Source organism: Syngnathus acus, chromosome 10, assembly GCF_901709675.1.
Source record: "Syngnathus acus chromosome 10, fSynAcu1.2, whole genome shotgun sequence".
NCBI lineage: Eukaryota > Metazoa > Chordata > Actinopteri > Syngnathiformes > Syngnathidae > Syngnathus > Syngnathus acus.
This window is the reverse complement of record NC_051095.1, coordinates 15,321,025-15,342,142: the sequence shown is the minus strand read 5'-3', so window position 1 is coordinate 15,342,142 and position 21,118 is coordinate 15,321,025. Positions and strand designations below refer to the sequence as shown.

The window sequence follows — 21,118 nt, the reverse complement described above, 5'->3', positions numbered from 1 at the left end:
ACAAGCAGCATGCAGCTGGAATTTGGATTTTCCAAAACGTCAAATAACTAATGGGACTTTGCAATGTTAGGAAGGAGAAACGTGCTTCGGAAGGCACCTTGGAAAAATGCTCAAAAGGCTCTTAACAACTTTTTTTTTTAATTTGTTCTCTGGTCTATGTCTGGCACATATGGCACGAGGCTGTTTGTCAGTAGTACAAATATGAGCAATTAGTCATTCTCAGTAGTAAACAGGCTTAAAACAGTTGGTAGCAGCTTTCACATTTCAAAAAGATGACAAATGCATTATGGTGGGAACACTCCACCAGGTTTGCAAACACACAAGAATTCAAAACACCGTCAGTTGGATATGTTGGCCTACATATGGAGACTAGGTCAAGTTTTAAAATGAAGACATCCTCCCATGGAACTGTTTGCAGGCCTGTACGCCAACGTGACAAGATAACTTCCGCTTTGTGTAGTTATGTTGCTTTGTCTCGCCCCCTCAGCCACCTGCCTGTTATGCAGTGATGTGAGCCGGCCTGCTGATAGTAAAATCGAAACCATTTGGATGCTTATAGAGCATTCCACTGCTGTACTCTCAGAGGTCAGTCCACATCTCAATAGTCACACTAACAATGTGTTAATAACTCAAAACACTGTCTCGAATATCGTTTCCCACTGAAATGAATCCAAATATTTGGAATGTTTGTTTGTGCAACACTATGTTTGTACAAGGTGCAAAAACATACTTTCTTGCAATGAAAGGCTTAGAAAAGGTTGGAAATTGTTGCCCTGACAAGTACAACAATGTATTTTCCTCAGCGTGTCCGAATATCCCATTATATGGACATTAAGAATATTTCCCGTTCTTTCCCGCTGACCAGCACATTAATGATTTGCCGCATTCTTGGGGCATCTCGCTGGAAGAATGCTAAGTATGGCCGTCCTTGTACAGAAAAGTGGCAAGGATTAGCATAGTTTAGATGCCATTCCGCCATCATAGTCTCAAGTGGCCAACGCAGCTCCACATGGACTTTGCTGGGCAGCTTCAAAGAATATTTTAAACACACACGCACACAGGCACTCGCACACACACACACACACACACACACACACACACACACACATACACACACACACACACACACACACACACACACACACACACACACACACACACACACACACACACACACACAAACACTTATGGTTGCAAGTGAACACACTCTAGCTGTCAGTATAATGGTACAAAATATGAAAAGAGAGTAGCAGATATCTGACGCCTCCAGTGCGAGGCAACCAGTAATTAAATGCCTTCATTAGGTCAAATATTTGATTAAGAGGAACCTGAGGGGAACTCGAGTAATGACCCCCTTTGCTAAAATTCAAAGGTGGAGAGGAAGAGGGGCTTTAATGGGAAAATGAGAACATGTCAAGCTTGCTGGATTGAAAGTAGGGACACTGGTTATGAGACTGTTCAAAATAAGGGGGCGGGTCTACTGAATATATCTCACACATCATCACGCAGTGTCTGGATAGCGACCGTGTGTTCTTGAAAGAAGTCATAAAGGCTGGCCGCAGCATATTGCTAATGTGTTGCCAAAGGCGGGCCAGGCCTGGCCAGGGGAATCTCGCTTTTGTGGACACACTATGTGCATGTTCTACAGGCGAGTGAACATCTTTGGCCTCCACATCAACCCACTTTGGGAAATTGCTCGTGCTTCTTCTAGCCTGAGTGATTGTGTCTGTGAGTCCTTGTGCTGAAAACTCACATAACAGAAGGCGATTATTCACCTTAAAAACAGGAGGAAAATAAGCTTTCCGTTTTAGTATTAGTCTGAGTTATTTTGCCCAGAAATCTTGGTAGGGACTCTCTACCAAGTCAGAAAACTCGAACTGTTACAGAAATGTGATTATGAAATGTAATGCACTGCGGTAGGTAACATTGCGGAGAAAATAGCAAGCCAAAGTATTTTAGTCTTTTTTTTAGAGATATTAATCATTTTTAAAATGTAAAAGTCATTAATAATTGGAATGATTCTATTTTTCTTTTATCAAGAGCAAAACGCAGCAAATCATCCATTCCTTGTGTCATTTCCAGCTAAATTTAGCAATCATTCAACAAACTCATTTTAACACAAAATCCAACAAGGGTAAGAATAATTTCAGGCATCACGGCTCTAGACTGCCCCTAAATGGTCGTATTTTGCCCCCCCCACAACAGTTTTTTTTTTTTTATTTACTTGCGCATGTGTGACCAAACAATTTGCAGATTATTTTCCTTTTTTTGTAATTCATGAGTGTTTTTTGTTGCTGACAAACATCTGCACCATGCAGTGTATCAGTTAATATGGAATGGACTGCATTATACTGTATATGATAACATTCTGTTAAATAATACTTTTTGTGTAAAATGAAATTTGAAAATGTGAAATGTCGAGAAATCTTGTTCTCTATATTTCACAATGCTAATTATCCTATTGATAATCATATCGTTACACCTAAAGTGGCCTTGCTATGAATGTAAATATGCATGCAGCACTGGCCTTGATGCCGTGTTGATCCAAGAAAGGAATTGCTGTTGATGAAGCACAATTATTTGGCAATAAATCTCACAGAGGAGAGGCATCGCTCGTGTGGCCTCACAGGCCCACAGGGCCAGCTAATGTAGTTCAGACAGCAAAACCTACAGAAACAACGCTCCCTTTAAATGAGCTGGTGGCTACTGTTAATTAATGAATTAATTCAATTAATTAATTTATGCATGCTGGTAAGGTGAAGTACCTGCACCGAAATGCTTCGATTTTGCATTACACAGAGCTCTCCCTAATTGCCCCCCACCCTACGGTATAAGTGTGCATGCCTGTGAGTGTGTGTTTTTTGAATGCCAACGCCGTCATCAAAGGACACGTCAAACTGAAGGCTCAGGCGGAGGCTGCTATGGGGATCTCAGACACACGCACACACGCTAAGCTTTCATATCACGCCCTGGCAACGCCCACTGACTGCAGCACATCTCCGCCAGTATCACCAAGGTTACCAGCGGTAGCCAGGGATACCATCGGAGCCGCCTGTGAAAATTTTGAGAATGGGTGTGGCACGGCTAAGTCTTTATGCCACAACAAATTCACTGTACATCCAGGCTTTTGTTTTGAGAGATACTTAAAGTTCAGCTTTCAACAAACTAAATATTAAGCAAATGGAATAACTTCATTGACTGACACTCACAAGCTTTCTGTGCGTTCAATGTGAAGAAACTACATCACGTCTCTACATTTGACCTTATTAGCAGGGTGGGCTTTACAATGCCGCAATGGTAGTGCTATGCGTATCAAAGGTGAAAGTGTCGACTGGTTATTGACAATTGCGGTACTGGCTACTCTCATTACGCTTCTTTGCATACCACTGGCACTAATCTAAGGTGTGTGCCCATGCATTAGTCTGCCAATCAGTTAGCCGCTATGAGCGAATTGAATTCATTAGCTTTAAAAAGGAACCCAAATTAAAGAGTGGTGTTTCCATGACAAAGTAGGGCCTCGGCCAGCGCCCATGCATCCACAACGCTTGTGCACAAATTGAGAAAATATATTCGTGGGCATGCTCCACAAGCTTCAATCTCTCAGTCTGGAGAGGTGCATGCGTGTGTGCGTGCATGTGCTACCCCAGAGAAAAGATTGCTTCCCTCGTTGGGTTTCAAAAACACTCGGAATATTTGGATCATCCAGCTGAGTGATGAGAACAAAAACAAACAGATGTACAAGGGAATTTTTTTTTCTTTTGCTCTGTAATCCGGCATTCATGCTGTGTGGGGCATTTAGGAAACACTCATTTTTTCCCTCTTCTCTTAATTTAACATGAGCTAACCATGTCACTATTTTTTATTTTATTTTACAGGCCAAATTGTGGCTCATGTTTACAGTAGTTTAAAAAACAGAAGTGCATCCAGGGGTGGAATGGCAATTGGGAGGACAGGTTGCTGCCTGAAGCGGGTGTAGCGAACAAAGAAATCAAGCAAACGGTACATGATTCCCCCCCCCCGCCATCTCCCATAGCCCCCCATCTGTCAAGTGCCTACTCCTATAGCAAGTCGTCAAGTCTTTCAAGGTAAAGCACTTAAATATTAATTTTGAGTTTTACATTATTTCTTATGGGGGAAAAAACAATTCCACTGATCTGTTCGACCTACGCAAGCGATCACAAAACAAATTAAGTTCATAAGTAAAGATTTCACTGTATAAGATCAAAATGACTACTTTCATGAAATAAATTGTTGTGGGCAGTACAACCATGACAAAAAAGTGTCATTTCACCACTTCTTACGCACTATGTAGTTAGCAGTGTTTGTGGAGACCTGGCAAAATCACCTGCAAAGAAATGACGAGAATGCATTTCAATAGTATTGGACGGATATGTGTGCAAATGTTTGATAACCTATAATAAGACCCCAGAGTTCAAAACAAAAAAAGCCAGTTTTAAGCCCATTTGCAACGTGTGAGACAGTCTGCGTACATAACGGGGGAAACCTATGGCATAAGTCAGTATGACATACAAGTGTGAGAAACGTCCTCATGTCTCATGTCCACATTCACCTGGAGAAAACAAGGAGAATTACAACTCTCCCTTACTGACTGGTTGAATTTTCTAACAGCGTGTATACAGTGTCAATCCACTGCAGTGTAACAGCCAAGAGTATGCAGTCATCCTCGAAGGCCCACGTCAGAAGAGGAGCCATTGCTCAGATATATGGAACCATATGCTTGAGTATGGCAGGCAGGTAAAACAGAAGGATTTTAATCAAACACCAAAGAGTCACTGGAAAACCTGTCATCGGTTCGCTTCAAACATGACAACGCAGGAATTTATTATGACATGACTTGTTTTTTTTTAATCTACCATGAAATGGAAAACACGTGTTCCCACTCTGCAAATATAATCATTACATCGCTATCTGCGGCACTTAAACTGAGGGAGGGAAATACTGGAAAAGCACTTACTGAGCATACTGCCGCTGACAGCTGACCCACGCATACGGTATGTGGTCCGACAGGTCTAATCACACTAACCTATATCTTAAAATGCGGAGAGAGTATTGAGAATGTCATGAGAGCATATTCAAAAATACAGTTGGAACTGTGATTTCTCATACTGTAAAGGAACTCCAATGCGAGCTTACTCAGACACATTTGAAGGTAATTATTTTTTTTCCCCAAGATAAATTAAAATGTCCACATCTGCATGAGCATCCGTGTTGTGTTGAGTCTTGTGTTGGTGATGTATGTTAAAAATCCCAACCGTATTATTTGGATGAATTACACAGAACGATATTAATACTTGTGCTTTTTCCAAATATAATAAGACGATAAGAATTGACCAACACGTTTGACCTCTTAGTTCCACACCACTATAAATTACAAGGGTAATGACAAATATATTGTTGCATGAATTACTACAAATGTGAGTATCATTATCTGTTTAAAGGCAAAACCTTTGACACAACAGTCACTTATTAATTTGTGCAAGTGCACCTAACGGTGTTGCTTCAAAAACATTGCACTGGTCAACATTGCAAATTTTAATCAGAGAAGACTGTGTCCCTCAAAATATTTTGAAGCTGATTCAAAAACATCCCTCAACATTTTTTGAAGCAGATTTTAAAAGAACTGCATTTTTTAAATTTTGCTGGCACATTTTTGAAATATTTGCATTACTTTGTTTGACCTATAAAAGGTCGGTCAATACGAATTTTATGATGCGTTGTAATTTATAGCTATGTTTTAGCAAAGAAATTCTCCCTGTTGCTGAACCTAATTTTGAATACATACAAATTATTAAATGAATTAAAATATTATATATTCATGTTATTATTATTATTTTTATTATCATTATAATTAGTAGTAGTAGCAGTAGTAGTAGTAGTAGTAGTATGAAAACCAGATGGTCTCGCGAAAAAACTGTCAGATTTGGAATCAGCGCAAAAAAAAATCATCTACATAGCTTTACTTGCAGCTTGGATCTAAAATAACTTTGTAAAAATGTGAGGACCAGTGTTATCATTTTAATCATGCTAAGGTGAAAGACTTTGGGTTCTATTTTCGTGACTGGCACAAGTCTGGCGCCTCTGTAGAGGTGAAATAGACAGGGCGTTGGTAATTTTGCACACCGGTGCAAGACGAGGGTATTTAAAAAAGGACAGCTTGCGCCATTAAGGGTGTGAACACAACTTTATTCACTGACAGTTTAAATTGCCCCTCTCATTTACATCACAAAAGGACACATCTCTTTTTTGGAAAAAGACGCAGCGATCCATGTGTGACCTGACCATTGTCGCTGCACTTGGCCAGTGTAGTAACAAATAACATATGGGAGTACCTTAGCTGGTGCGGCATATAGTCTGGAATTTACGGTCGTCTTATAACATGTCAACAACCGTGTTTAAGTTTGCGGAGAATCTAACCGGATGTTGACAATTAAATCAGATGGACGTGTTGCCTTTGCAACAGCATCAGCCGCTATAAGTGATCACAGACTGGCAAGAAAGTCCAAAGCCCCTCGGCACTATGCTGCCTACACTCTGCTACACATAGAGAAGAAATAGATTTATATTGCGTGTCCTTAGAGGAAACTTGGCAACAGAAAAATAAAAGAGGAGCTATCAAACTAGCAATCACTGGGGAATCCCTACACTTTCTAACAAATAAATATGGGCTAGTGCACCCATAACATCCTCAGAAATATTCTGGCTCCACACAGAGACACGCACACACACGTCTGCACCCAGCATGCAGGAGGACACTGTAATTCCCATCCATTCGAGTTGGACCAGAGATTTCATCTAAAGGGGAAACACCAGGCTCCTCTATTGCCACCAATTACTGGGGCTTGGAAGCAAAGTCAATGGCCACAGTTTAATACAATCACATCATCTCTGAGGAAATCAGACCCTTTTCGCCTCCGCTTTGAGCGCTCTGCTGCCAAGCGGGCTTCAGCAAAAGCCACTTAAAGTGCAAGAGAGCGAAAATGACTCAAGCTCTTTGTTGAAAGGGGATTTTGTGCAATTTCGTCCTGCGCATCATCTAATACTTTTATGGGGAAATGTCCGACACATTATTAAGTTTGCTTGAATACGCTTAAAAGAAGCCTTCACCTATACGTTGTCCGTCTGTGCGCGTGTTGTTCAAGCAGGCTATTTTCTCGGAGCTCACATGCATTGCCATTATACATCAGCCAGCGTGTGGCTGTGTCAAAAAGCCTGCCTTCCCCTCCGCCATAACTCATAGTTACCTCCTGTAACCAAATTATATCTCAGCCCCCATCTCAACCATTCCCTGGTCTCATAGACGCTGAGGAATGAGCTCCAGCGATGTGAGAAGAGACGGTCACATGTGGAACACACTCAGGTCTATTCTGGAAAACATCAGTCATTTTTATGACTGCTCATCATAGGTATCACACAAATAGAAGCTACTTTGGTTAAAAGACGATTAAGTGCAAAAAGTTGAAATTTTGTGGAAACAGAAAGACATCATTTCTGGGAAAGGCACGTTTGTATTACATCACACCATCTGCAAAATTCTTATTTATTCTTCTTACCAATGTCAATTTTGACCAAAAGTCTTTCTTGCCAATGATGACATCGTCCGCCTTGCAAATATATTAAATGGCTAACTCTACAACTGCGGCAAGTCAAACTGAAAGCAACAACAACACTGATAAAAATGATCTTTTTTCCATGCAGCGTGTGTCTTTTTAAACTGAAAAAAAGCGTTTCATCCAATATCGTTACGAATGCACACTGGGCTCGCAGGTCATATCAGTAGATCGTCAACAACAGCTTGCAAATCAGTTGGGACTACGGCCGATACACTGGGATGGAACGTAGAAAGTTCAAAAGAATTGAAAAGATGATTTTGAGGGTTCTAAACCTTCACCTCACATCAACTTTTCCTGCCTGCAAAGCTCCCACCCCATCAACATCCTTCACTGATTGGTTGAGTTCTTCTATAAGGTGATTGGATGAATCAAGGAAGAAAGAGGAAGAAGAGCACTGATTAAGGCGGCTGGTGAGGATTTTAGGATCCCGCACAAAAACGGACGAGTCCGTCGATTGTAGAAGAAGCTCAAAACAAGAGTCAATGACAATCGCAAAATAGGCTCTTTGACATTGGCAAAGAATATTTGGCAGTTTTTATCATGTGCACATGCAACATAATCCCACAAATGCACATTCCTTCCAAATGTGGCACCATTTAAATAAACAGGCTTTCCAATCGTATATTTACTGCCAAGAAGCTTTGTTACAACCAGAAAAGAATCTACCAAAGACAAATGCCCTTACTTTTTGTGCTGTTTTTCAGAATACGCAACATTTGGATGGGTTTTTTTGCCAGTTACATGGTGTGTTCACTGTTGGGATTGACAAATTATCTTGATCATATGATTATGTTGGAATGTAGAATATATTGATTAACCAGTTGCTGAGGGGAACAATCAAACTTCTTCTATTCCCACATCGTGCTAGGACCTCTGCACTGGTTGATCAGCTGCAGAGGAAGCAATCAAAGTTGTTCTGTTTCCCCCAACGTCGTAAAACACCCCCTGCTCTGATTTGACCAGAGGCCGGGGGTTCACCAAACCTGTCCACTATCACCCCTTCCCTGTTTTCTCTCAATGAATATGCCCTTGCAAGAAGTCTAAGTCAGACTGCCTTCAAGCATTACTGTACCACACAGTGTGCAGATGGCTTTGTCCGCTTGCAGGCGTAACATGGCCAAACTGTCTCACGTGTGGTTCTTGAGAGTGAGAGTGAGAGTGAGAGTAAGCAACACTCTAACATTCACGTTTAGTGAACAGAAAGGCATGCAGATTTTCCACCACCCATCCAGTGTGTAAAATACATACATGGGATGAGGAGGAAAAAAACAGAAGGAAGTAGATGTTGGATTCGTGCTGTCAAGCAGCATAAAACAAAACTAGAGACAGGGGGTTCTGTCAGATCACATCAGACTCACACCCACCCAGTGTGTAGAGGAGAAAAAGCAAAGCATGAACACGACAGTATTTATTGTCACCCGACGGATTATAATGGAGAACGGCTGCTCTGTCCTGTTCCTCAATTAGTCTTTCCTCTCCAGTGTGCCTCATTTCAATTGTGTCTCATTCCTCATCCCTCACATCTTCCACTCTCATCTCACTGTGGTGCCACTCTGCCTGATTGGGCCGCATCTGGGACTCATGGGACGTATTCCGGCGTGGGTTGGAGCCTCTAGAATACGGCCAAGGTGCTGGGAGGAGCGGAGGGAGGTGGAGGTGGCGAGGCAACGGATTAAAGATGAATTGTGGAGCAACGCCACAGTAAGTCTCTTCTACCAAGTTTGTCTATGTCTCATTATCAAAATGTGTTAGAAAAAGGAAAGTACAGGATTAGCTGAGGAAAAATGAGAGAGAGAGAGAGAGAGAGAGAGAGAGAGAGGCTTTATTTTAAATTAGAAATTTATTAAATTATTAATAATTGTTAACTATTAATTTTATTAAGATAAAATTACATTAATTTATAAATATTATTATATTAAATATGGTGTATTTCAAGAGTGCTCGCTTAAAAAACGGGGAATAAAGTCAAGTAAACTACAACTCTCAAATGACTGTTGACTCTTATTCTTCAGAAAGGCTACACAGTACAAAATAAAATAAATACATTTAAAATACAAAAACAAAAGTTCATGTATGCAACTATTTGACAAAGACAAAAACATGAGATTTCTTTGCTGTTTAGTTTTACAAATGTAAAATATAATTTGCTTCAGTTGCTTTGTAAAGCACTCCTTTTATTTTATTTTGTTGAGAAAGATTTTTTTTTCCAACTGCAGTTTTAACTATTTTGTTAGTTTTTGTTAACAATAAAACCAAGTAGTGTGCGTCATTTTGCCTCTATTACTTCAATCCCAAATAATTGATGCAATTCATATTTATCAATTAATCTGTCTTGCTTTAATATACAGTATAGCCAAATCCTCGTTAAAACAGATTACATAATAATAAAACGCACTTGTATGCACTGGCAGATGATCAGTTTCACCATCATCAAAGCACAAGAGGTGAATTTCTTTGTTTCTGCTGCTTCACTCCAACCCCCACAGTCAGTTATTACGATGCATTATATAATATATTGCATATTCCGGTTCCTTGTGTACTGGCATAAAAAGACAACAACATATTACAGTAGAAGACGGAATTTGATTGTTTCGCTCTTGCAGGCAAAGCAAAAGCAAGCAGGAAGGTGTGAGGTTCTGTGAGGAGGTGCAATTGTGAACCAGGCTTCTCTTCAAGCCCCGTGGCAAAACCAACACATAACTCATTACTCTGGACTTCGCGGTGCTGTTTTCTAAGTGCGATGGATTCAAGCATGCACTTATGTAGTGACTGGCTGACATGAAATATCCATGATCTGCCCGAGATGCGCCTGAGCTGAGCTTCACAGAGCCAGGAAGTGAGTCACCTGCTACCGTAACAACCATCCATTGTCCACTTTATGATGCTTCTGTCTTTCTTGTGTATCGCATCACCCTCCTTCAGGATTAACAAACGTGTTCATTCAATGTTTTGTGTCTGAGGACGAAAACATTGGAAGGAATCAAAGCTCTGGGAAGATGATGGCTGCGAGGTAGAATAGTGTCAAAAGGGAGTTGGACACCAATTGTGTGACTGGGAGAATGTTTGCAAGATTCTGCAGCTGCAGGCCCTATCAGAAAGAGAAACGCTGATGTTGGCTAGCATCGATCAGCTCCTGCATGGCCCCGCAGCCTGAGGGACCGACTTGACTGGCCGGGTGATTGACTGACTGGCGGATCGGTGTCTGTGGGAAAGACTACAATTCCATACCTGAGCCCTGTTCTTGTCTAAATCTGAAATGATGTCTTTTTCAGTGTCATACTAAAATGACATCACACGTATTCCCCCCTATCATCAAGGGGATTCCACTGTTTTATTTTCTCGAGTGAAACCTGTTATTTCCCCCACTCAAACAATCTAAGCCATCACTTTTTCAATGACAGCGCGCCGGAGGAAAGGGAGGCGAGGGGGCTGGTTAAGTGCACTGAGTGAGCGGCAGTAATCACAGCTCTGGTAAAAGCACTCCTTAGCTCTATTCAGCGCTCCTCAGAATGGGCCTGCTCTCACCCCCTCTCTTCCTCTGTTTCAGTCTGTCTGATAATAGCTCCAGATTGAATAATTGTGTGTTTGAGTGAGCTACACTGCAGGGTGGAACCTGCAATCAGATACCGAGAACACTAATCGCCGTCTCGCAGTCATGCCTCGGCAGCCTCGCGCTCTCCAAACCGGGCTTTCCCTTCAGCACCGCGCAAGTACTCACTCCTCCACCCCGGCCCCGTACACGACCGACAGCCGGGAGGTCTTGGGTCAATAACGTGTGCGCGCAGTGCTGTAATTGATGTCATCATTTCAATTTGAGCTGATTACAATTGAGAGCTGCTTATCATGCGACCCGGGGTGGAATAACACACCGCGGGGCCCGGCGAGCCGCCACGCTTGACCGACCTTAACTGCCGGGCCTGCCGGATGGATGGAGGGATGGATGGATTGATTGGCTCAGCGAAAGGAGACTGTCTTGTCAATTGAATCCTAATGCTGCGGTAATGACTGAGAGTGTTCCCGGAGCATGGCTGGTATAAGAGTCTGTGTCACTGTCATTTTGTGTATTCTTGTCATATTTTTATGATTGGCCGTACCCTCTGTCAACACGTGATTAAAGCCTCTGCTACCAGTGACAGTGTGTGCATGTTCACTACAAGGACAAGCACTTGTTTAAAAACAGTGAACTGAATATGGTTTTGAAACTATATTGACAACCATGAAACCATTCAACCACTGAAAATTACCGGAAAGATTTTTTTGCCAGACAACCAGAGTAAAGCACACATCGGTCAATGAATCACCATATTATGACACTTGTTGACACTTAGAGAGAAAGCGGGCGATAACTTTGACCCTTTGTGCCACTTATGATTTGCTTCAAGAACAATGTTGCAGCTGAAAATAGACAGACTGCTCAAGAAAAGAACACCATCTCTTGCATACTCTGTCTTTTAAACTGAATCCGTGGGTGATGGGCCCAGAAAAAAAAAACTGTCTGCTACATGCTTTTCCCTCTACTGTCATTTTGTGTTTTTATAGCATCATTAGGAGAGTGCTGCAACTGGCAGAGGAACGAGGAAGAGAAACTTGTCAATGATCCTTCAAAAAGTTGAGCACTATTTTTTTGCTTAATATCTGTCTTCATTTGTCTTGCAATATTGGGATCACCTGTATGTTTGTGAGAGATGCAATCCAGAAAACATACAATGCTGTCTTACAATACAAGTTGAATTGGCTGCGTGACAGCACTCCAAACTCAAAATACTCATATCTCAAAGCATCTTTCCCGATTGAAATTCATTATAGAAAACTAGCACTCTATGGACATTTTTATGTCTTTTAAGTTTTATCCCGTGGGTGGTAGAAAAGAGTCTGAAAATGGCTGGCATTGTTAATTACATTGTCTGTCTATATGTGTTGCTGCATTATTTGTGATTAAATATCTGTTAAAACACTGCCACATAGATGCTATTTGTTAGCTTGTCTACAGTATTTGACTATGTGTTATATTTTCTATTCATTCATTTCATCTTCCGGACCACTTATCCTCACGAGGCTTGCGGGCGTGCTGGAGCCTATCTCAGCATTCTTTGGACGGTGGGCGGGGTACACTCTGAATTGGTCGCCAGCCAATCGCAGGGCACACAACTAATTACAATATGTTGTGCATGCCTTATTTGGCAGAGTGAAACTGGGGCAGAGGAATGTTGCTTTGACAGTGTGATCACATGTCAGTCCACCTGATATTTTCTTTAGCAGTGGCTATTGAAGGTGTGTTCTGAAGGTGTTTGTCAAAGATGTAAAACATTCAGGTGTGCGTCCCCCTGGAAATTGGGTCCCAAGCTCAGGAATGACAGGTACCGCACTTCATATGAGACATGAGGATTCCTTCTCACCCAGCTGAACCTCATTTGCAGCCTGCTTTCATGCACGTCAGCTCAACCTTTATGACCCCCTGTTCCCACGCTAACGTGACTACCCTATCATTTGCCACAACCCATTGATTATCTCAGGAGTTGTGGCAGCAGTAGCACACACATATGTGGATGCATGGCAGTTGGCAAAATGATATTGACGAGAGGGTCTCCCAGATTAATTTTCTACTTTTGTGGAAAGATCAGGTCTATACAGTCTCTCCATGTCCAACAATCTCTGAGTGTGGTTAAGATGGAGCATAAAATCCTGTTTTGGACAACTGTTATTGCTAGGTGTGGCTCAAAATATTTACTCTTCTTCCTATTCCTTTTGTTGTTTTTGTCAAGTTTTTAATCATCATTCATCTTCCTAACTTCTTATCAGGTCGCCAACCAGTCGCAGGGCCCACATAGCCAAACAACCATTCACACTCACAATCACACCTACAGACAATTCGGAGTGGGCTACTATGCATGTCTTTTGGGAGGAAATGTGGAAGGAAACCGGAGTACTCGGAGGAAACCCACGCAGGCATGGGGAGAACATGCAAACTGTACACAGGAAGGCCAAGCCGGAATCGAACCTCTGAACTGAGGTGGACGTGCTAACCAGTGATGTACTGTGCTGCCATTCATTATTATTAATCAGTAGTAGTAGTAATTTACATAGATTGTGTCAGAATCTGCATAAAAAAAGCCGTCATGGTTTGTTTTTTGTCATCATATAATGCAAACAGTACGACAAACCACAAAGTATGTTCCAAATATCATATTGTATATTCTAACCCAGCCACAGCATAGACATTGCAGCACACAATTTAAATACTAAATCCCACGCCTAAAACCGCACAAAGATATACTCTTCCCTTGTGGCCACAAAGGATTTTCTGTATCCTCTAGCAATTGCAACCCATGGCTCTGCATTTGTACACAAACCACAGTTTAATTTTAATGCTGCACATCAAAGACTAAAGTACATGTGCTCACCCCACACAGCCCATTTCCAATACTGCACAGTGTTTTGTCTCCTCACAACCAACCCAGCTGATCACAGTTGCATGTTGTATGAATCCAATTCCCTTCCAGTGTCACTCGGCCGTCCAAAGATTCTCCCTTGCGCCCTTCTCGTCTCTTCATCTGAAACTTTTGGACCCGAACCAACAGGGCAGGGAGACTCAGGGTCACTGAATAAGGGGACACGGTTGGTCAGGTGGCGGCTATGAGGCTCCACTGGGTTTAAAAAAAGCAAGATCTGGTTGACACAGTTTGGCTGTAGTTCTTTGCATGCCTGCAGAGGCTGGAAGAACTAATGGGTGATGACATAAGTTGCTCAGGGACAGGGAGAAACAAATTAAACACAAGTGGACAGCACTCTGGATTATTACGATAGTTGGGGTTATACTGTAGATAGTGCAACTGCAGCTTTGATTAAACGTCCTTAAAAATGACAGCAACAAATTTTGCCGTTAATTTAACATTGTGGTTTGTAGAGATAGGTATGTCCATTTAAAATCTTATTTGCAGCTACTTATTATTAAGTGGAATCACATTTTGTTTCATTATGGTCTTAAGTGGTGTCAAAGCTTTTAAGATGCCTGCACTGGCAATATGCGATAAACGCATGGGTGATGACAGGCCAACAATTGTGGAACTATGCTTTAAACGTGTCTCTTGCCAAAGCGGGGCAGTCAGCCGCTTGACAAGCTCATCCGTTATCCCAATCGGATCACACTTTGACAGTAGCGTTTCCTCCAAATTGCCGAAAGGCCCCGCGATGGCAGGCCGGAGCAAGCAGCGGCAATGAGCTGCCGCTGGCTGGTGTCATGCTGAATGGGCATGTCAGGTCTGTGTTGTCCTGGCTCCCTGCCTGCTCCCTCAGATGCTTGCTCACTCACTCCCCAGCGTCCTCAGTCCTAAACGGATCCAGTTGCCTCTGCTCAGCTCTAGTGGTGGGCTGGTCTGGCTGACTAATAAGCAGTCTCCCGCTGAGGGGATCTTCTCCTCATGATCTCATATTGACTCAACACATTACATGGCACCTACTGTATAAACACTCAATGGACAAAACTACAATGGTAAGAATAAACATTATTAAATAACACCTTTCTAACAGTGCCAAACAAAACTCAGCACCCATCTAAGAGATTATCACTTTTTTTTTTTTTAAATCTGTGTTATTTTGGGACACATCAGTTCCAAACGAGATGTATCGCAAATGTATGGACAAAATAGCATGTGGAAATTTCTCTAAATTATAAAGTGCATTACAAATTAAATGTGTTATCAGTATTATGATATAAATCTGTGCAAAATACAAACTCTTGATATTTAATTTTTCATGATGCAGTTCTCAAATGATGTACTTAGTATAAAAGCTCCACTATTCAAGAGCAAACAAGAAAATAAACAGATATTGCAAATTGTTTTTGTCAGTGGTCTTTCTTGGATGGCACAAAACTGCTGAAAATCAAACCAACGTTGAGCATTAAGAACTTGTTTCATGCATTTTTTTCCTCACAAAATTCAACTCACACAAGATTTTAATATTATTGATGTGCTACATTTGTCCTGCATATCAGTCAAAATCAGTCAACAATTATTAGGCCTACTCATGTTATAGTATAAGGCAGTATAAGGCAAGCACAACTAAGCTATGTCTGCCATTTAGTGGTGATTGGTGATAATTCAATGTATACACATATACAGTGGAGCCTTGCTCTTCACGAGGGATAGGGACTCGCAAATAAAGAAAATTAGTGTATAATTGAGGCCCATTGAAATGCATTGCAGAAAAAGCGCAATAATATATATATATATATTTATACTATATATATTTATACTATATATATATATAATTCTACTATATATGTATATATATATATATATATATATATATATATATATATATAAAATATTAAATTGAATCTTAATATGATTCGTTCAGACCCTAATAGCCAACTTTCAATTCATTGGCAAACCTCCAAAAGCCTGCCAGGAAGCAGCCAGGAAAAAAAATCCATCCAAGTGACCTGTAAATATTATGAAGGAAGCTTAATTGTCTACTGCTGTGATTGGTTGTTTTACTTTCAGGAAGATCAAGTGTGCAGAGCAGCAGAAAGACACCTTGGGAACAGTGACAGGATCAAAAACACATATCCTGATTTTTCCATCCCATAAACACACCATTAAAAAAGCAAGAGGCCAAGTACTCACCAAGCCGTCGCAGTTGCTGATGGCCACGGTGCCTCCTGGCGTGTCTGTGATGTCACCCACATACAAGCAGTCGTCTTGCAGCGTCTCAAAGTGCTGCGTGCTATCGTTGTCGTCGCGCCACTCCATCTTTGCTCCGGGGGCCACCAGCCTGGCGTTGTGGCGCAGGCGCAGGTGGAACTCCCGGCCGAAGACGGTGACGTTGTAGTAGAGCTTTTCCCGGCGGGCCGCCGGCTCTCGGTCTTCGCCTGCTCCTCTTGGTCCTTCCCACTCTTCATTGCCTCCTCCTACCTCCCTCTTCTGGCGCCTACGGGGCTGCCCTCCTGCTATACGGCCTGCCGAGACAGCGTGCGACAGGAAGTGGCCATCCGCATCCACACTCATCGGCCTCACCAGTCCATACTCCCCCAGGACATGCTGCAGGGAGTCTGAGAGAAGGACACAAGGGCAAAGAGGTGAACGCGTGATTGAGGGAGTCACAATGCACATGGAAAGACCAGATTGATCATGACAGATGAGAAGACCCAAAAAAAGAAAAAGGTGCATAAACAGAAGAGCGGGTTGACATGGGAAAAGAAAGAAATGGGAGGGAAAATAAGGGATTAAAGAAATGTCAAGCATGCTGAGGAATGCTTTCTTCCATCCAAGATGTGTCAAATGGTGAGCAATAATTAATAAAGGGAATGAAAGGTGCGGGCCTTACACACACACACGCGCGCACACACACACACACACACACACACACACACACACACACACACACACACACGCACGCACACAGAGTCACACCCATATAAACCCGGAGGCAAACTCGTGCAGGGAGGCAGGCTACATGTTTGGAAAAGGCAGCCTCAGCAGAGCGCACTGCGCTCCTGACACCTTCTGTGCCCTTCCACCATCAACAGGGAGGCCAGTGTGAGACCAAGGCGCTAACTGCAGCTCTCTCGCACAGCTTTCTCGCTGTCAGGCATCTTAAGATGAGAAAAGATATTTCTAAAAGCCCCACAGATAGGAAAAAGAAATAAAGCAAAATCCACAATTCCATTATTGGGTGGAATTCTCGTCAACACATCGTGAATATTCATTGCTGCATCGTAACCATGAGAGAGAGAAGCAATAATAACGTGTAAAAAAAATTTGCATTGGGCAATGTTTTCATTTACCACGTGACTGTGACATGCAAGTTTTGAGGGATGCCCCACAAACACAAACGCTTGCCCACATACACACGAAGCACACGCAAGCAGCAGCATTTCAAGTGATCCTCAGGTGCCCTTGCTTTGACTGTCAATCTTCAACATGTACAGTCTTTAAAAAAGTTTGCAGAAAAGCAATACACTAACCACGCACAACAATATTTTCACCACCCCGTGTTGGAGAATGATTTGATAATAGTGTAATCAATACGCTGACATCCGACTCCAGAGTCATGTGACAAATCGATAGATGCGATGCACATCATCTAAGAGTTGTGTTTCCCCCCCTCTGCTAAATCCGCTAGTGTAACGATGCTTTCGATGGCCCGAGGAAAAAATCAACACGCCGCCCGGGGACCTTTTGAAAGTCTCCGCAATTAAGCGCCGCAAGCAGGACACGCAGAAGTTGTTTGCAAAAAATTGCATGGCTCAAAGCAAACAAGCACGCCCGCGTTGGAGCTTCTGTGCTCCACCGGGGGAGTTTCCATGTGTAGAGAGAGAGAGAGAGAGAGAGAGAGAGAGAGAGAGATGAGCCGATGGGACAGACAACAATGTAAACACCGGCCACGTTTCCCCCCGCGCCGCTGTGCGTACATACCAACGCTACTGGCGATGTAAAGGCCGCTGGTGTGCAGCAGAAAGGCCGATAGAACGATTAGGACAGTAAATCCAGGCGAGAGACCCATGGCAGCTCCGAACTGCGCAGGTGAGAGAGTGGGACTCCGGGCTCCAGTGTGGTGAAGTTCCCCCGCCTGGCGCGACCAGCCACGCCACGACAGCAACAGCACAGCAGCCCGCAACAAGACTGCCAAGTGCACCGGGAGAGACGGAGCTCTCCTCCCGTCTCGCTCTCCCTCTCTCTCTTTCTCTCTCTCTCTCCACCTCTCCTCCACTCCCACTCTCCCTCCTCTCTCACACTATCAACTCCTCTTTATCTTGGCGAGTCCCCCACCCGACTCCATGGAGTGCACTCACACAACCAGGCAAAATACACACTTACAGGTGTGTTGGCCCTCGACCGGCCTGCAGAGAGAAGACATCTGGGGATCATCAAGAACGACCCCACCACCACTTTCCCTAGTACTGTGCACGAATGAGTCGTAATTTGCTCACTGTTCGATTAGGCATTGCAAATTAATAATCGATTGGTAATTTACGGACTCGAATTAAATGGTGTGACGTCACCGGAACAGCTGTTTTGTTGTGAGCGCTCGTCCTCTGACAGTTCGACACAGCTTGTGGGGAAATTTGCAATTGAGGTGCTTAAAACTAAGAAACACCGCTTCCTACAAATGTAGCGAGGAGGTGACATATAGTTTCATGTTTGCATTCTTTCTGAACTCAATGCATTGACTGTGTGCAGTGTATCGATGGCTTTTCCTTTTCTGCTCGCCTGTCACGCATTTATTTAGGACAGCCATCAAAAATAATTTGATCACTTGAATGAGGGAGGACACAAGCGCTGGTTAGCTTCGCGTTAACAATCAAATAGATCAACACAGGCAAATGGATTTAAAATTGGACCCAAACAATTACCATGTCAGAAGGTTGGGAGACCACCCAGAGATCTATCTACCGCTGGCCAGTGTATGGCGAGGGATCGTAGAAATTAAACTTCCCCGTCTGCATCGACTTTGAATGCCCTGTCAGAGGTTGGGTTTGGCTGCAACAGCGCCCCCCGTGAGGCTCACCAGCAGCAGCCAGAGAGGCAAGTCTCACCAATTCAGAGCGGTTATTCTGCGGCTTCTTTAAACTTTATATTACATCCCTGTAATTGTGGCCCATGTCATTTAATAATCATTTATTTTTTTATTGCATGCTAAGATGTTTAATGCATAAATAGATTTTGTCATGCCATTATTTTTTAGAAAGTGACCAAATATTTCTCTTTTTATAGCCACTTCAGTAGAAGGTTTTATGACAGTGAAATATTCCTCTTTTTTTCATTCGCTAAGTATTTGTGCATATTCTAGTTTTCATTAGCATTCATTTAAATATTATTTTCATAACTCCTCATTATGAAAAGATATAACCTGCTATTCCCTTTTAAATTTTACCCCGCTTGACCTGAAAGCACATCCACCTCACAGCTGTTGGCGTTTCAATCTCTGCATACCTGAATGGAGTATGCGTGTACTCTCTCTGCTAATGTGAGTTTTCTTTGGGTCCCTTGAAACATTCCAAAAACAAGCATTTTAGGTTAATTGAAGGTTTGCATGGCAACCAGTGCAGTGTGCCGCCTCTTGTTCCAAATTAGCTCGGAGATAAGCTGCCTTTGGCTCACCGGCAGCCCTAACAAGAACAATAGCAACAGGAAAAAAAAAAAGATTGATGTGTGTGTGTGTGTATGTATATTAAATACTGCTTCACAGTAATTTGAGTAGAAATCTTGACAAAATGTCAAGACAGCATAGGCGTGATGTTATAGAATAGCTTCAGCTCTCAATGTCATTTTCAGACTGTCTCAATTTGCATTCCACAAACTTAAAATTGCTGCATTATTTATAGCCTTGGGTTTGTATTTTTACTTTTGTGCTGTGATTTTCAAAGACTTTCCAGACACAAGTGAAGAGCCGCTGAGGACCAGCAGTAGTCACAATTTAGCTTTCAAAACGATAATTTGCCAGCCTCTTCCCTGAGCCGTCACCTTATCGTGGTGGAGGGCTATGTGTGTCCCACTCCCAAAGATCCTAGGAGCTAAGATGTCTGGGGCTTTTGGCATGGTCACACATGGCAAACCGACCCTAGGTGAGGGACGAGACAAAGCACACTTTGATGATTAGAATTATCGGAAGACGTTTTTGTGGATGCCTGCGGTGGAAGCTATCCACAAAGCCACTGGTGGACACCAGCAGTTGAGGATGTCGTCAAACAGAAGAAAGAGTCCTTCCTATAAGGCCTTTTTTGGCCCAACGAACTGTGGAACTGTGGAGATACCTGAAATCCACCATGCCTTCCTATGAGGAAGCAGAGTCGAGAGCAGTCATTTTTTACCAAGCATCAAGATCGCAACTGAGCTGTTGACGCCCAAATAATAACATGAAACATGGTCAGATGGCCAGATAATGCCACACAAATACAAACAAACATCTCTAGAAGAATGACCCGCCCTCTTTGTCCCCGCCATCTCGACTGTCGAAAATGTTCCCAGTCCATGTACCCTGCATGCCTATGTGGCCCTCATACACCCACAGCCACACCATCGCCTCTCCTGCCTCCATCCCCATCGCCCACCACCTCCTCCCTCCTACTGATCCCGGCTGCTAAGCTGTTGCCATGGAGATACCAAGCCCTGCACCTTGAAAAGTGCACTTTGAAGGAGCTAGGGAGAGAGACAATAATATCCCGTTTCCCCCAGACCAACAGACACGCACATGGACTCGTGTATTTGTGGAGGTTATTATTATAGCCGTGTTTGGCAGGGTGGATGTGTAAGCAGGCACATGGTTGTGTATTTTTCCGGGAAGGGGGGGGGGGTTCTTGCGATGTCCACTGTCTGCACATGTACAAACAGATTGTGAGTGAATAAAACGAGCTAGATGGTCAGACAAGAAAATCGGATAAAATCTCATCCCTTCCTCATTGTAATGTACTGTTGATGATGAAATGCCACTTGTCTCAATAGGTGTCTGCTTGAAGTTTTGACAACTGGATGTCCTTGAGAGGA

General features: G+C 42.8%; 1 protein-coding gene across 1 annotated transcript in view; it reads right to left on the bottom strand.

Annotated features, from left to right (window-relative positions):
* LOC119128653 (A disintegrin and metalloproteinase with thrombospondin motifs 2-like) overlaps nucleotides 1-18,298 on the bottom strand; it is a 79,406-nt gene extending 61,108 nt beyond the window's left edge. Inside the window, exons 1-2 of the mRNA XM_037261237.1 lie at nucleotides 18,050-18,298; nucleotides 16,259-16,683 (exon numbers count right to left, since the gene is read on the bottom strand). Coding sequence (XP_037117132.1) covers nucleotides 16,259-16,683; nucleotides 18,050-18,137 — 513 coding nt within the window. The 5' untranslated portion in view covers nucleotides 18,138-18,298. The remainder of the gene's footprint in view (nucleotides 1-16,258; nucleotides 16,684-18,049) is intronic.
* Nucleotides 18,299-21,118: the final 2,820 nt, after the last annotated feature.